The sequence below is a fragment of the Vicia villosa genome, unplaced genomic scaffold (assembly GCF_029867415.1).
Source record: "Vicia villosa cultivar HV-30 ecotype Madison, WI unplaced genomic scaffold, Vvil1.0 ctg.002409F_1_1, whole genome shotgun sequence".
Classification (NCBI taxonomy): Eukaryota; Viridiplantae; Streptophyta; class Magnoliopsida; order Fabales; family Fabaceae; genus Vicia; species Vicia villosa.
Window position 1 is genome coordinate 218,273 of NW_026705921.1, and position 17,656 is coordinate 235,928.

The 17,656-nt window shown below is 35.7% G+C and overlaps 1 protein-coding gene across 1 annotated transcript; it reads left to right on the top strand.

Moving 5' to 3' along the window:
• The first annotated feature begins 6,709 nt into the window (after positions 1-6,709).
• LOC131638765 (uncharacterized mitochondrial protein AtMg00810-like) lies at positions 6,710-7,582 on the top strand. The gene has a single exon (XM_058909310.1). It carries the CDS (start codon positions 6,710-6,712, stop codon positions 7,580-7,582), a length of 873 nt encoding a protein of 290 aa, XP_058765293.1.
• The last annotated feature ends 10,074 nt before the right edge of the window (positions 7,583-17,656 follow it).

Sequence of the window (17,656 nt, forward strand, 5' to 3'; positions counted from 1 at the left end):
TCATAATAAAATGGATAAAAAAGGATGTTGTACACGTGCTTGTCCACACAATCTCTCAAGTACTTGGGTTGCCAGTTGTACCTAGCTTGTAGCTCAATGTTTGTCTTCCATCTAAAACACTTAAGAATGAACGAGTTTAATATGGTCCTTCTCGGATGAAAAAGGAGAGGTTTGGGCGTACTTGTCCTTTCAACTTCTCGAGTATTTTGATCGTCGGTCATACTTAGCTTGTGGTTAGATACTTGTCTCCCTCTAAGTACCAATAATTAAACTCGCCTCACTAATTTCAAAAACTAAACTTTTTGGATGGAAAAAGAGAAGAATAGATGCACTTGTCCTTTCAGCCTCTCAAGTATTTGGATTGCCAGCCGTATTTAGCTTGTGTTTCGATGCTTGTCTCTCAATTAAAACCAATCACAACGAATCAAATCTTCGTTTTCGCCTTAGGGAAATAAAAATCTTTTTAAAAAGGACATGTTATTTCTGTTCTACTATAATAGAAACAAATAGTTAACCTCCCACGCGCGAGTATACAAACAACATTTACTGCTAGAACACGAATGTTAACATCATCCACTAAAAACAACCTACAAACAATTAAATATAAAATATTTTTGGTGGTTCATTTTTTACCATAACCTGATTCTAACTATTTTTTTAAATGTCATTTTATTAATATTATTGTAAGACAAATGTCGAAGTCCCTCTGAATTTCTTGTACCACTATTTTACGGAATTGAAAAAAGATTGGTATGCCTACGATGACTACGAAAATAATTTTTTATTACGATGCAACCTAAACATCACAACGCCGTCTATATCAAAAAACTATTGATTGGTGGAAAAATTTTCTTGATTGGTGTGTATTATTGAGGCCGAAGAGAGTCAAAAGAAGGAAGGAAGGATTGATCTGGATGGCAGTGGTTAGGGGGCTTTGGTTGCGGAGAAACGATATTGTTTTTAACAGGGGAACTTGTAATGTCAACGATATCACGTGGGAGATTAAATTGAAGATTTGGAAATGGTCGTTTTTTGGCGAAATTGCTTACTCCAAGTGTAATTTCTACGAGTTTTGTAAAAATCCGCTTTTTTACTTAAAGTAGATTTCAGTTGGTTAGTAATTTCATCGTCTTTCTTTGAGCGTTTTCGCTCTCTTTTTGTAAGCGGGTTCGAGTACCCCTAGTACTCGATATATTATATTCCTTGCTTATAAAAAAAAAAAAAAAACTATTGGAAAAATGTTATAAATATTTTGGGACTTGACATACAGGATAAAGTTTATTTTAAGTATAAAGGAAACAACAAGTTTTATATTAGATGTGAAACACTCAGGAGTCTTGGTTCTTTTACAACTATACACACAACACAACACGTGAGGTAATATTTAAAGAATTATTTCACAACTATTTTTTAATATTTTTCTTATTTTCGCTATTAATATTTTGTGATATCTTAGACTAATACATTTTTTTATATTTAATTCATTCAGATGATCATTGAAATTGATCTTATATTTGCACAAAAATTCATACACAATCTACCACCGCGATGAAATGTTTATGATCCTAACGACCATAACCATCTCATGTATTTCAATATCCAATGTGTCATCTGCTTCACGGTTCATAGTTGTATCATCGTCACATCTATTTCTTATTTGTCATTTATAAAATTGTTTCCAATGTATCTTTTAATTTTTTATGTCATATTGTTGGTATTGAATTTCTAATTTTTCATTTTATTTCATTTTATATTTTATTTCGATGATGTTTATCGGATTTTAAATGAATATAAATTTATTACTACAACATCCACATTCAATTTGATAAATTTAAATTCATAACACCTAAATTATTATATATAATTACACAACATTCACATCCATGTCATCCAACTCGGTGGTATAAATGGACCTCATTAAATATAGTAATACATTATCCAATTTTTTTTTTAAATATCTCTTAAAAAGTTTATTCGTAGTCCACATCCATGACACCCATTTTTGTTGAATGTGAAGGATTGAAAAAGCCTCTCAAGTAGCACGTGCAGAGGCCAATTCATAGTCCTCGATAAGGGTTGAAATATTGATGAAAAATTTACTTTGTATCCCTACAATTAGCATTATACCCCTACAATTTTAAAAAATACCAATTATACCCTTTAATACTTTAAACCATTTTATCATTTTACTTCTTACTAATAAAAAATCTTAAAATTGCACTCCTACACATGCAAACCGGAACACTTTTTGAAAGTGTTTCAGTGTCATACCGGAATATTTTTTGAAAGTGTTCCAGTATGAAAAAAAATAGTTAATTCGTCATAATTTTCACTTTTCTTGCAAAATTATTTTTTATTCCGAAATTTTTTGGCAAAGTCTTTTGATATGCAAAATAAAAGTTAAAACTAACTACCAAAACTCTTTTGCAAAGTCTTCCGGTAAACAAAATAAAAAAAATTGACTATCAGAACTTTTTTGCAAAGTCTTCCGGTATGCAAAATAAAAGTTAAAAATGACTACCTGTTTACCAGTAATTTTTGACAAACAACCGCTAGTCCTCCAAAGTGTTTAAACAATCTGGTTACTCGCAGGATTTACTAGATTGATCCTAGGACATTGTCGAATAGTGTTTTAGTAATTTGATTCATATTCAATAATCTCTACAGTTTGTAAAAAATATACAACTTGCTAATGTAAATTGCATTGAGTAAATGACTTTAAAGCGAAATAAAGTAAACGTATAAACAAAGAACTTTTAAGTATAACTTTGCCTTAAACAAGTAACAAAAAGTATGAAAATATGATGTTCTTCATGTTAGTTAGTTAGTTATTATTATTATTATTAGTATATTGGTTTATTATATCTTTGTAAGGGTAGTTTAGTACTTTTATAGCATATAGTATTTATACTATAATGTAACCCTTATTCTCTAGTTTTTTCTCATTCTATTGAAACCCTAAGTTAAAGGGTCTTTTACCTTCTCTATGTTTTTATATATTCATTATTGTTAACATGGTATCAAAGAGCTTGGTATGTTTTTGAGAATTACCGGCAGAGTAATTTATTGGAGTGTTGGTTTTACGGTATCGAAATTTTCTAGCTCAGTAATGTTCATCGGAGAAGTAGTGGTCATCGAAGACAAAATAGCAGTTAATTGATTGGAGAGGTATTTGCAACGTTACTTGTTTCATGGTTCAGTGGCAATTTGTTTTTTAAAGAAATTGAGATATAATAAGCATAACGGTTTTCAAATAACGGTACAGTTTCAATCCCAAATTGCCTTTATATATTAAGAGAAGCAATATATTCTTATATTGGCACTGTTCCATACTTTATTAAATTGGGAGAAGTAATATTAATTTTGGTACATTGGTTTTGGGTTAATATTATTTTATACTTTGTTTAATTGCGGTGTTTTGGTTATCTCATAGTTGACTACAATGAGTAACGATAAAGATGATTCTCTTCAGTCTGTTAGTGTCCAACTCAATGGAGAAAATTATCCTTATTGGAGTTATGTAATGAAAAATTTTTTGAAAGGAAAAAGGATGTGGAGTTACGTTGATGGAACCTCGATTAAACCTACAGATAAAAAGGATGAAGCAAAATATGCAAAAGAGTTGGAAACATGGGATGTTAGTAATTCGAAGATTCTTACTTGGATTAATAATTCTGTTTCTCAGTCAATAGGTGTGCAACTAGCAAAATATGATACTGCTAAGGAGGTTTGGGACCATTTGAAACGCTTGTATGCTCAGTCTAATTTTGCAAAACGGTATCAGTTGGAGAGTGATATTAGAGCTCTCAAACAGAATAATATGACAATTCAGGAATTCTATTCAGCGATGACTAATTTGTGGGATCAATTGGCTCTTATGGAATCAACTGAATTGAAAGTTGTTAAAGCGTACACTGATCAAAGAGAAGAGCAACATTTGGTTCAATTTCTAATGGCGCTTAGGGATGATTTTGAGGGGATTCGTGGGGGTATTCTGCATCGTAATCCTCTTCCTAGTGTTGATTCAATTTTTAATGAGTTATTGGCAGAAGAAATTAGACTCAAGTCCCACTCAAAGTTGATGCCAGACAAAGGAGTTTTATCCACTCCTCCGTCTGTTTTTGCTGCTCCATTTCACAAAGGAAAACCTCAAGGTAGGGTTGGGCTTGCTATTGATGAATGTGCTTTTTGTAAGGAGAAAGGTCATTGGAAATCCCAATGTCCTAGATTGTTGAAAGCAAATAAGAAAAATTTCAAGAGCCCGTCATCAAATGTTGTTGCTGCTGCTCCTACTACCATTGGTACTGGTTCAGATCGTGCATATCCATCTGAGACTACTTCTCAAATATCTGATATTGCAGAGCAGCTTCAAAAGCTTTTTTCCACTCAATCACGTGTCATGTCTTCTTCCTCTACTAAAGGTTTGAACTCTTCTAGTTGTTCAGGTATATCTCCTTCCATATGGATTCTAGACTCTGGAGCATCGCACCATATGTCATATGATGCTAAATCATTCGTGTCTTTGAATGTTGCACCATCTATGTCAGTTATGATTGCTGATGGCACTCACATGCCATTAGCAGGAATTGGTTCGGTCTCCTCATCTAATTTGTCATTTTCTAATGTTTATTATATTCCTAACCTCACTTTGAGTCTTGTTTCTGTTAGTCAATTGTGTGATTCTGGTTACTCAGTTATGTTTTCTTCCACTTCTTGTTGTGTGCAGGATCCTCATTCCGGGAGGCTGATTGGGACAGGCCGTAGACAAGGGGGACTTTATGTTTTGGATGAGTTGAGAGTTCCAGATACTGCAGCCTCAACCTCTACTTCCACAACTGATTTATTATCCTCTTTTCGTTTGAATTCTTCGTCTTCAAATTTTTATTTATGGCATTGCCGTCTTGGACATGTATATGCTTCTAGATTAAAGTATTTGGCTTCTACTGGAGCTTTAGGAAATTTACAAACCAGTGATATCTTTGATTGTTGTGGTTGTAAACTTGCTAAATTTTCAGCTTTACCATTTAGTAAAAGTGTTTCCATTTCATATGCACCTTTTGATTTAGTTCACTCTGATGTATGGGGTCCATCGCCGCTTCTTACTAAGGGTGGATCTAGATATTATGTTTCGTTTATTGATGATTATACTCGTTATTGTTGGGTTTATCTTATGAAAAATCGTTCAGAATTTTTTGACATTTATTGTATATTTCGTGCTATGGTTAAGACTCAACATAATGTTGTTATAAAGTGTTTCCGCTGTGATTTAGGTGGTGAATATACCTCTAATAAATTTTCTGAACTGCTTGCTTTTGATGGTACAATTCATCAAACATCTTGTACTGATACACCTCGGCAGAATGGAGTTGCTGAAAGGAAACATCGTCACATTATTGAGACTGCTCGCTCTGTTTTGTTGTCTGCTTCAGTTCCTAGTGAATTTTGGGGTGAAGCAGTTCTTACCGCTGTTCATGTTATTAATAGAATCCCATCATCTGTCACATCAGGTTTGTCTCCCTTTGAAAAATTGTATAACTCTATCCCTAATTACTTATCGTTGAAAGTGTTTGGTTCTACTTGTTTTGTTCTTCGCCCCTAAGTAGAACGTAGTAAATTGTCTTCTCGTTCAGCTATATGTGTTTTTCTTGGTTATGGGGATGGTCAAAAGGGATATCGTTGTTATGATCCTGGTGCAAGGAAATTGTATGTTTCTCGTCATGTTGTTTTCCTTGAACACATTCCTTTTTACTCTATTTCTTCTGATTCTCATACTACTGACAGTTCAAAGCTCACTCATATCGATCCTTTTGATCATAATGATAATATTTCTAGTGATTGTAGTTTTGAGAATTGCAGGACTGATACTACTAATAATCCAGATATTGACATCCCTCTTGTCCCCGCGGCTACCCAAGAACCTCCTATGACTGTTGATCCTGCTCCTCCCCGATATCCCTCTCGTGATCGTAAGTCTACTCAATTGCTTGATTTTGTCTATTCTACTTACTCTTCTTCTTTTGCTTATTTTCTAACCTATATCCACAGTTTGTCTGAGCCCTCTTCCTATAAAGAGGCTATTCTTGACCCTCTTTGGCAGCAGGCTATGACAGAAGAACTCTCTGCTTTGCATAAAACAAATACTTGGGAATTAGTACCTCTTCCTCCTAGAAAACGTGTTATTGGGTCTCGTTGGATATACAAGATCAAAACTAAGTCAGATGGATCAGTTGAGCGCTACAAAGCACGTCTTGTTGCTAAGGGGTTCTCTCAACAATATGGTATGGATTATGAAGAAACTTTTGCTCCTGTTGCTAAGATGACTACTATTCGCACTCTTATTGCAGTTGCATCTGTTCGTCAGTGGCATATTTTTCAAATAGATGTTAAAAATGCATTTCTTAATGGTGATCTTCAAGAGTAAGTTTATATGGTACCCCCACAAGGTGTTCCTCATAATCAAGGGGAAGTGTGTAAGTTGAAGAAGGCATTGTATGGTCTGAAACAAGCTCCACGAGCTTGGTTTGAGAAATTTACCACTGTGATTACATCTATTGGCTTTCGCTCTAGTGATCATGATTCTGCTTTGTTTGTCAAGACCACTTATCATGGTCGTATTCTACTCTTATTATATGTTGATGATATGATTATTACAGGTGATGATATGCATGGAATTAATGACTTGAAATTATAGTTAGCCAAACAGTTTGAGATGAAGGACTTAGGCTATCTTCGGAACTTCTTGGGCATTGGAGTTGCTTACTCTCCTAGAGGCTATCTTCTTTCTCAATCCAAGTATATTGCAAACATTCTTGAACAGACTCGCCTTTCTGATACTAGAGTAGAGGATAGTCCTCTTGAGTTGAATGTGAAGTATTCTTCGTCTGATGGTGTTCCTCTACCAGATCCCACCTTATATCGTACTTTGGTTGGCAGCCTAGTGTACCTTACAATTACTAGACCAGATATTTCTTATGTCGTTCATGTTGTTAGTCAGTTTGTTGTCTCTCCTACTACAGTGCATTGGGCAGCCGTTCTTTGCATATGTCGTTATCTTCGGGGAAGCCAATTTAAGAGCCTTCTTTTTCCCTCATCGTCCTCATTGGAATTGCGTGCTTATTCTGATGCTGATTGGGCTGGTGACCCCATAGATCGTAAGTCTACCACAGGTTTTTGTATCTTTCTTGGAGACTCTCTTATTTCTTGGAAGAGTAAGAAACAAGATATTGTCTCTCATTCTTCTACAGAAGCTGAGTATCGTGCTATGACATCCACCACTACTGAAATAGTTTGGTTGCGTTGGTTACTATTTGATATGGGTGTTATTCTTTCCGAACCAACTTCCATGTATTATGATAACAAGAGTGCCATTCAAATTGCTCACAATTCGGTCTTTCATGAACGTACCAAACACATAGAGATTGATTGTCACTACACTCGTCATCATCTTCAGCATGGGACAATTACTCTACCGTTTGTCTCTTCTGCTTTACAGATTGCTGATTTGTTTATGAAGACACATTCCATTAAACGTTTTCGTTTTTTGATTGACAAACTCTCGATGCTTCCTACTAATGCATCTTGAGTTTGAGGGGAGATGTTAGTTAGTTAGTTATTATTATTATTATTATTAGTATATTGGTTTATTATATCTTTGTAAGGGTAGTTTAGTACTTTTCTAGCATATAGTATTTATACTATAGTGTAACCCTTATTCTCTAGTTTTTTCTCATTCTATTGAAACCATAAGTTAAAGGGTCTTTTACCTTCTCTATGTTTTTATATATTCATTATTGTTATCACTTCACACATACATTATTTCAGCAAAGACTCTTTTCTCTCGCGCCAATACTTCGAGTATATTTTATGAATTTTTGTATATTGATTCGAACATGCCAAACTAAACAATAGTACTCCTATTTATACTACTTTGACCCTAACGGTCACTATATAGATGTCTGCCACGTTCGACATTTCGAACGTTTACTACCCTTCGGATGTCTCCACGCGTCTGCTGGACGAAACCGCTTCATTTTGAATTTCAAATCTTCCCTCTCTGCCGTTTCGACTAAACTAACGCCTACGTCGAAGGATACTTGTCAAATTTCCACCATTACTCTTGGTCACATAACATCTCCTCTAAAGAGAAAAATCCTTAAATAGCTCCATGAGAACAATTTCTTTATCATGATTCGAAAATCCAAGATATCACAATCCTCTAATTGAAATCTTCAGCTAACACTACCAGAACTCTTATGCAAAGTCTTCCGGAACACAAACTAAAACTTGAAAAATATATATAAAAAAATTACTACTGGAACTCTTGCAAATTCTTTCAATATACAAAATAAAAGTTAAAAATGACTACGAGAACAAATATTCTGCCCTAGTATACTACTAGATGGAGTATAAAAATGTTTCACATGGTTATCAAAGAAGAGTTTTTTTCTTCTAAATATGGGATTCAACTGTATATACTCCATTTACCCGATTTCCAACAATTAAAAAATTTCTTGGTTCAACAGTAAAGAAAAAAAAAGCAGACAAACCAAATTCAATATTAAGTTTTTTATATACTTTTATAATTTTATAATTTAATTAAAATTTTATCACATTACTACTTTTCTATGGATCGAAGGTTAATTAGTAACTTATACAATAAAGAGAGTTACACTATTTCCTCTAATTTTATTAGTTAAAGGGAATTTCTATTAAGCAAACAAACAAAACTGATGACGACACTAATCAATAAAATTATGAGAACTTATTCTTGCCACCGCATAACCAAACAACACATAACGAAACCACCTCATAATCACGTCTAACTTTCGAAAATTAAATATGATCTTAAAATATCACAATGATGATGACTAAATGAGTTGCCAAACACACAATTAGTGACATTGTTACTATAATATATAATTGATATATTGATACGGACTCTGCTGTTGCTGTTAATAATGGGTCTGAGGCAGAAATTAATACAACTTCCACAAGGCCTGTTAGAAACAAGAGACTTCCAGCCAAGTTTAATGATCATCTTATTTACAAATAATATTCCATTCTATTATTAGTTATTACTAGCTCTTATTAGCTTTGAATTGCTATAATAATAGTTTATATCTTCTGTTACAATATGTTTGGTATTCCTATGAGCTAAGGCTATATAAAGCTTGTAATGACTCTTATGAAATCATCAAAATATAATTATTCAAAAAAACTCACTTCCTTCTTCTTACTAATGCTTTAGGAGGATTTGCTCAATCCTTATAAAATTGAGCAGTAACATCGGTGCTTTCATTGTGATTTCTCCCTCCTTCCATGGGTACTCCACCTCCACCACCGGATACCATGGCTGAATTGGTCCGACAAGTTGCATCTTTAACTATGCAGTTTGACACAATGCATAAACACATTGAAGAAACTGCTGCTTCATCTCGTTCTTCTCAAGCCTTCCATAATCGACCTCGTCTGAAACTTGACGTGCCTCGCTTCAACGGGACCGATACTCATGGCTGGATCTTCAAAATTTCATAGTTTTTTAATTATCATCAAACATCAGAAGAGGAGCGCATTACCATTGCCTCTTTCTACCTTGACGGAGCAGCATTGGCCTGGTACCAGTGGATGTACCGTAATCGCCAAATTGCGTCTTGGGCTCAATTCTTAGAGAAATTGGAAACACGTTTCACCCTAACGGCTTTTGACGATCCTCGTGGCAACTTGTTCAAGTTGACTCAATCAACGACGGTGTCAACTTATCTCACCGAGTTTGAAGCGTTGGCCAATCACTTGGAAGGTCTTTCTGATGTGGATTTACTTAGTTGCTTCATTTCCGGCTTAAGGAGTGATGTACGGCGCGAGGTAGTTGCACAACAACCCACTTCGATATCCCAAGCAGCGGGTTTGGCTCGATTGCAGGAAGAAAAGTTGCAAGACATCGCACGCGCACCTCGACCAACATCGTCATGGCAACCTTCATTCGTCGCTCGCCATCTTCAAAAGGCTCCTGAGGTTACTTCCCCAGTGAAAAATACATCAGGCTTGCTACCCACTCCTCCGACAAAACCGCATTTTCGACACCTCTCTGGTCCTGAATTGGATGAACGGAGAGACAAAGGCTTATGCTTCAATTATGATCAGAAATGGTCTAAACAACATAAATGTGGTGCCCAAGTTTTCTTGATGCTTGCTGACAATGATGATTCGTTTTCTATTGCCGCCGCTGACGAATTACTTGCAGATTCCATTGTTCCAAGAGGAGTTCCGACGCCACAATAGGAGGTCCAAGCGGCACAATTAAGCCTTTTTTCCGTGTCTGGTGCTCCGGAAGGGGATACCATTCGGATCATTGGGTATATCGGGTCACATCCAGTGCGCGTCCTTGTTGATGGAGGCAGCACGCATAATTTTATACAGGATTCTATTGCTGAAGTATTGGGCCTGACCCATGATTCTATCAAGCCATTTAAAGTTTTGGTGGGTAGTGGACAAGAATTATTATGCTCTTAGATATGCCCTGCTGTGTCCATCCGGTTGCAGCAACACACCTTCACTACAGATTTGTATTGCTTGGGTCTTAGTGGGGCAGATATCGTACTTGGGGCTCAATGGCTGAAACAAATTGGTCCAATTTTGATGAACTATGCCACACTGAGTTTATCTTTCTTTTACAAGGATCAATGCATTGAACTTAAAGGCGAGTCTCCAGCCCCAATCGTGGGTCTCCACTATTTTCAAAAAGCAGCTTGTTTTGATTCATCAGCCCAATTCTTTTCTTTATCCATTATTGAACCCCCACCCGACCCAAACCCAATGCTTCACCCTTCTTCCCCACCTAATCCCTCTACCAACGAAACTGAACCAATCGATCCACCATTCCAAACACTCATCGCTAAACACAACCACCTCTTCTCTGACCCATCCAACTTGCCTCCACCTAGACCAACCGATCATACCATACCTTTATTACCAAACTCCTCTCCCGTAAACGTACGACCTTATCGATACCCCCATTCGCAGAAATGAGAAATCGATTTACAAGTCTCTAAACTTCTCTTCACCGGATGGATTCAACCCAGTAATAACCCCTTCTCCTCCCCTGTATTACTATTAAAAAAGAAAGATGGTACCTGGCGTATGTGCGTTGATTATCGTGCTCTTAATTCACTCACTATCCGTGATAGGTTCCCATTACCCACAATTGATGAGCTTCTGGATGAACTTGGTCATGCTCGCGTCTTTTTAAAGCTGGATCTTACCTTTGGGTTTCACCAAATTAGAGTGGCACTACAAGACATTCTGAAGACAGCATTTAGGACCCACGACAGACATTATGAGTATAAAGTAATGCCATTCGGTTTGTGCAACGCTCCTTCAACGTTTCAAGCAACCATGAACGACATATTTCGTTCACTTCTTCGCAAGACAGTTATTGTTTTCTTCAACGATATCTTAGTTTTCAGTGATTCTATGGAAACTCATCTGGAACATCTTTCTCAGGTACTTTTTATCCTTGAAACTCATCACTTTCATTTGAAAACTACCAAATTTTCCTTCTGCCAGTCTACAATTGCTTATCTGGGCCACATCGTCACTGCTGGAACGGTTGCGCCAGATCCTCAAAAAATTCAAGGGGTTTTGAATTGGCCAACTCCTAAGTCTGTGAGGAACTTACGTGGATTTCTGGGTCTTTCGGGTTTTTATCGTCGCTTTGTACGAAATTATGCTACCATGGCACACCCTCTTACATCCCTCTTGAAAAAGAATGCTTTTGATTGGACCTCTACTGGGCAACTAGCATTTGATCAGTTGAAAATTGCTTTGTCTACGGCACCTGTTTTGTCCCTTCCGAATTTCACCATACCCTTTGTAGTGCAAACAGATGCTTCTGGACAAGCAATGGCGGCTGTATTGTTACAAGGTAACCATCCTATTGCTTATTTTAGCAAAATTTTCTGCCCTCGCCTCTCTAAGGCTTCTACATATATTTGAGAGCTTCACGCCATTACAAGTGCATTCAAATGTTAGCGCCAATACATTTTGGGTCACTTCTTCGTCATTCAAACTGATCATAGAAGTTTGAAAGAGTTGCTTACTCAGGTTATTCAGACGCCTGAGCAACAATTTTATTTGTCCAAGTTGTTGGGTTACCATTATGATATTCAATATAAGCCGGGAAAAACAAATGTTGTTGCTGATGCCTTGTCTCGCTGCTTTGAGCCCTCTTCAGCTGAATTAAATTTACTCTCGGCGCCTCAATTCTTGTTCATAGATGAGCTACGTGAAGAACTTCAGCAGAATTCTTCATATCAAGAATTATGTCAGAGAGTAATTTCTGATCCCACCAAATTTCATGGGTTTGTTTTATCTAACGACTTATTGTTGACGAAAGGACAGATTTGGATCCCTGCCAATTCAAAATTTAAGGTCCTCCTTTTAAAAGAATTTCATGAAACACCCGTGGGTGGTCACGCTGGTGTTATCAAGACACTCTAAAGGCTCTCTGCTAATTTTTATTGGCAACATATGCGTAAGGAGATTAAGGATTTTGTTGCTCGGTGTTTAGTCTGTCAACAAACGAAGTATTCTACTTGCAAACCAAGTGGCTTACTACAGCCTTTACCCATACCATCAAATGTTTGGGAGGACATTTCGTTGGATTTTATCACTGGTTTACCCCTTTCTGGAGGATATTTAGTCTTGCTGGTTGTGGTGGACCGCTTCTCCAAATATACTCATTTAGGTGCCTTACCCTCTCACTTCACTGCTTATAAGGTTGCAGAATTGTTTGTTAACATGGTTTGCAAGTTACATGGCATGCCCCGCAGCATCGTGTCTGACCGTGACCCTGTTTTTATCAGCAAATTTTGATCAGATCTGTTTAAGTTCAGTGGTACTTTATTACGAATGAGTTCTTCTTACCACCCTCAAACAGACGGTCAAACGGAAGTCACTAACCGCACAATTGAGCAATACTTGCGGGCATTTGTTCATCAGCGCCCAATACTTTGGCATCATTTTTTGCCCTGGGCAGAATACCATTACAATACTTCATATCATACTGCTGCAGGTTTGACACCATACCAAGTTGTATATGGTAAGGAACCTCCCACAATTGCAACGTATGTCCTTGGTGCTTCCAAAATTGCTGCTACTGATGATCTACTAAATGAGCGTGAAGAAGTGCTTTCCATGTTGCGCAAGAATTTGACAAAGGCCCAGGAGAGAATGAAGACTCTTGCTGATAATCACCGCCGCGATGTATCTTTTGAGGTCAATTCTTATGTTCATGTGAAGTTGCAGCCTTATAGGCAAAGTTCTGTTTCTGGTGTTAAGTATAATAAGCTCCAAAAGCGCTACTATGGTCCGTTTCGTGTTTGTGAACGTATTGGCCAAGTAGCCTACAAGTTGGAACTCCCTTCCCATTCAAAGATTCACAATGTGTTTCATTGTTCACTTTTGAAACCTTACTTGGGGCCTATCCCTCCTGATGCACCCATTCTTCCTCATGATTCGGTTGACAATCACCCTATAGTGACTCCCCTTGCCATTTTGAACTCACGTATTATTTCAGTAAATGGCCAGCAGATACAGCAAGTTTTAGTGCAGTGGAATGGGCTGCCACTTGAAGATACCACTTGGGAAAATTGGCAGGATTTGCAAATTAGTTACAACCTTGAGGACAAGGTTGAATTTGATGGGATAGGTAATGATACGGACTCTGCTACTGCTGTTAATAATGGGTCTGAGGCAAAAATTAATACAACTTCCACAAGGCCTGTTAGAAACAAGAGACTTCCAGCCAAGTTTAATGATCATCTTATTTACAAATAATATTCCATTCTATTATTAGTTATTACTAGCTCTTATTAGCTTTGAATTGCTATAATAACCGTTTATATCTTCTGTTACATTATGTTTGGTATTCCTATGAGCTAAGGCTATATAAAGCTTGTAATGACTCTTATGAAATCATCAAAATATAATTATTCAGAAAAAATCACTTCCTTCTTCTTACTAATGCTTTAGGAGGATTTGCTCAATCCTTATAAAATTGAGCAGTATCATATATCTTATCAAAATATAAATTTTAATGAAAACAAAAAAATCATGATGAAATTGGTTAAAGAAAATAGAAATACATGATGAAGTTGTTTATCGATAACAAATACATCCTTCTAAGGCTCCGAAATCCATACTTCTAGGGCTCAATACCATTAATCTTGGTAACAATGACGAAGTTGGATGATCGATGATTAATGAAATGAAATCTTAGAAGTATTAGTTTTGAATTTCTGCTCAACCATGGAAAAGAAACTTCAAATTTCTGAAACAACAAAATATTCCATCGACTGAAAAATTGAAACTGAAAAGTTAATCTCAAATTTTTGAAATAAAAACTCAAGTAGACAAATGGAAGTCCAAGTTTCTTATTGGGCCATTTAAATTACAAAAATCAAATTAATGTAATGAATCAAGACAATTTCTCATCCAACCTTTGTTATATGAAGCGCACCCTTGACATTCCAAAAATGCTCCTGGATGAATTCAGAGATATATATCCAAACTAAGGGTGTTCATGGTTCATGAACTGCACAGAACCAAATCATAAAAATGGTTCAGTTCAGTTTTTAATAACCACATTAATAACAATTCAGTTAATTAGTAAAACAATTTCAATTCAGTTATAAATTGGTTTAAACCGATTTGTATATATAAACTTGTTTAAAACCAATTTGTAGTTATAAACTAGTTTTTACATTATAAACTGGTTTAAAATCAATTATAACAGTAAAGAGAATGTTTGCTACCCATCTAAATATTTAGCACATTAAGACTTGTTTAGTCCAATTGGAATTCCAATTTATTAAATACTTTTATCGGCGACGAGAGAGAATGGAAAATTAAAAGAAAATTGAATCTGAAGTCCAATCAGTGGGCTTTTTGAGAATTTGGATTACAAGAGAAAGTGGAAAACCAACCAAGTGAGAAGAGTGATCTTCCCCTTGCATGGAAATCTTCTAAGGACCATCCTATGGAGAACATTCTAGGAGACATATTAAAAGGAGTAACAACACGGTCAAGGATAAGTAACTTTTGTTTTTATTATTCTTTCGTCTCTCAAATTGAGCCAAAAAACTCCAAAGATGCATTAGTCGATGAGCATTGGTATTTAGCTATGCAAGAAGAGCTAAACCAATTTAAGAGAATTGAGGTTTGGGACCTTGTCCCCCTTCCGCGAGACCATCGAGTAATTGGCACTAAATGGGTGTTTAGGAACAAACTAGAAGAAAACGGTATTATCACTCGCAACAAGGCCCGTCTCGTTGCTCAAGGGTATAGCCAAGAGGAAGGGATCGATTATGAGGAGACTTATGCTCCGGTCGTCCGACTCGAAACAATACACTTGCTAATTGCATTTGCATGTTCACAAAACTTTAAACTATATCAAATGGATGTTAAGAGTGCTTTTCTAATAACTAAAATGATATCAATAACTAAAATAGCCGTGGGTGAAAAGTGATCTTATTTTGATTGTGAGAAGAATTACAAAATTAATCCATTAGATGCAAATAATATGAATGGTACACAAGTTGTCAATAATAATTTTGAAATCTAATTTAAGTTTTGAAAAATGGCCTGATGAAGAAAAATAGGGAATATTTTTTTAAAAAAAATTCAGATTTTTTCCCCAAAATTTTAGTTTTGTTTTTGATAAAAAAAATATATTTTTTCAAATTGTTTTTTAATTTTTTAAACATTTTAAAAAAATTAATATTTTTTAAATTTTGGAATTTTTTATGAAAAATTAATTTATATAATTAAACCAGTTTAGAAAACTGGTTCTGAACCGATTTTAAACTGAATTTGAATTGTTTAAATTAAATAGATCAGTTTATTAACCATTTAAATGGTTCAGTTTTTTATATGGTGCAGCGCAATTCAATTCCAGTATACAATTCAGTTCACCATATTTTCGAACACCCCTAATTCCAAACGCACCCTTCATCAAACAAGCATCAAATTGGTTCGAATATGCATCTCTGAATTCACTATAGGTTAATTCGGAAATGCATATCCGAAACCACTCCTGAATCCATTTACTACATATTTTGATTGAAATTAACGTAGTCGTCGGGGACTCTCTGTCGATTTTTATCAATATTAGAGTCATAGAAATTGTATCCTCGCGTTCTGGCCTTTGCGTTCCTGTGTTTCATGCCTTTATGCGACCTAACGAAAAAACTCGATTTTCTGAAAAATCGACTCTGAATTGAAATTTTACCGTGCCATTTTATTAGAGAAAAGTCAGGGACCAAAATATGGGACACCACCCTAAAAACCTTAAATTCCTTATTTTTCTATTTTACTTGATTTATTTTCCGTTTTCATATTTTCGAAAAAAAATCCGAAATTTTTTGTAGACACTTAATTTGATCTTATTTGATTTTTAGTTGTATTTTCTAGATTTTATAATTATATTTTAATTCATTTTTTTATTTTCCAATTGTTTTTCTCAATAGAAAAATTGTTGATATTTACATATTTGTTACAATATTTGTTACATTGTTGATGCATAGTTACTAGGTATGCCGATCCAGATACATCCAATACTAAGTTAAAAAAAAACACAACAATATCGAACTGAATCGATAAATATAAATAATAATATATAAATGACTAAAAATATCACTTCTCCATGGTGAATAAAAAGTCATTGGTCCATGCTAAATGATACCGTCGGAGATGATCTGAGTGACTAGCTATTTAATTTTTTCAACTTTATTGTTTGAAAAAAGAAATTATGATTTTTCTAAAAATTTTAGGAAGCTTGTTACCTTCTTGAACCGTAATTTATTAATATCGGACTTTCTTCAACCTAAACTTATTAATTCGAACGTGTCTTAACTTAATTGATTAGCAAAATGATTATAATACACACACCTGAACCATAATTTGTATCATGTTTTAAATGTGAATTTTCTATGTTGTTTGTTGTTCAATACATCAATATTTGGGGTATTTCATGAGTGGGTTGAAACCTCCAATTAGAAGGCGTGTTCGCACTCTGAATCCTGTGACACGGATGCAGATAATGCGAATTGCTAAAGATGTAGAGAATGAATTGAATGAGGAAGACGAAGACGGAGAAAGAAGTTACAGGAAGAGGCAAGGAGTGGACCGCTTGGGTCGTGGTGAGTGGGTTGGGACTACAAACAAAAATAGAAGTGGGTATAACCTGTATAACAAGGATTTAACCCGAGTGTCTCAATCGGGTGGATCCACCCCGAATCAAAATACAGGTTCCACTGGGTACAATCAAAGTTACAATTCCTCGATGCTTTCCACAGGACGAAAAGGCGATTCCGACCACCGTCTGAGTTCTTCGGAGCGATGGAAGGGTGTGAAGAGTCTCCACAATGAAGAGATGGCTGAACGAAGAGCAAAGGGACTTTGTTTTAAGTGTGGAGGTAAATTCCACCCAACCCTTCACAAGTGCCCTGAGAAGAGTTTAAGAGTATTGATTCTGGGTGAAGGGGAAAGTGTGAACGAAGATGGGGAGATTATATCCATGGAAGTTAATGAAATTGAGGAGGAAGAGGCAGAAGTTGAATGTAAAGTGATGGGAGTTTTAGGGAGCATGAGGGAGTATCAC

Coding starts and splice junctions, on each gene's coding strand:
- LOC131638765 (XM_058909310.1), top strand. CDS start 6,710: ATGAAGGACTTAGGCTATCTTCGGAACTTCTTGGGCATTGGAGTTGCT.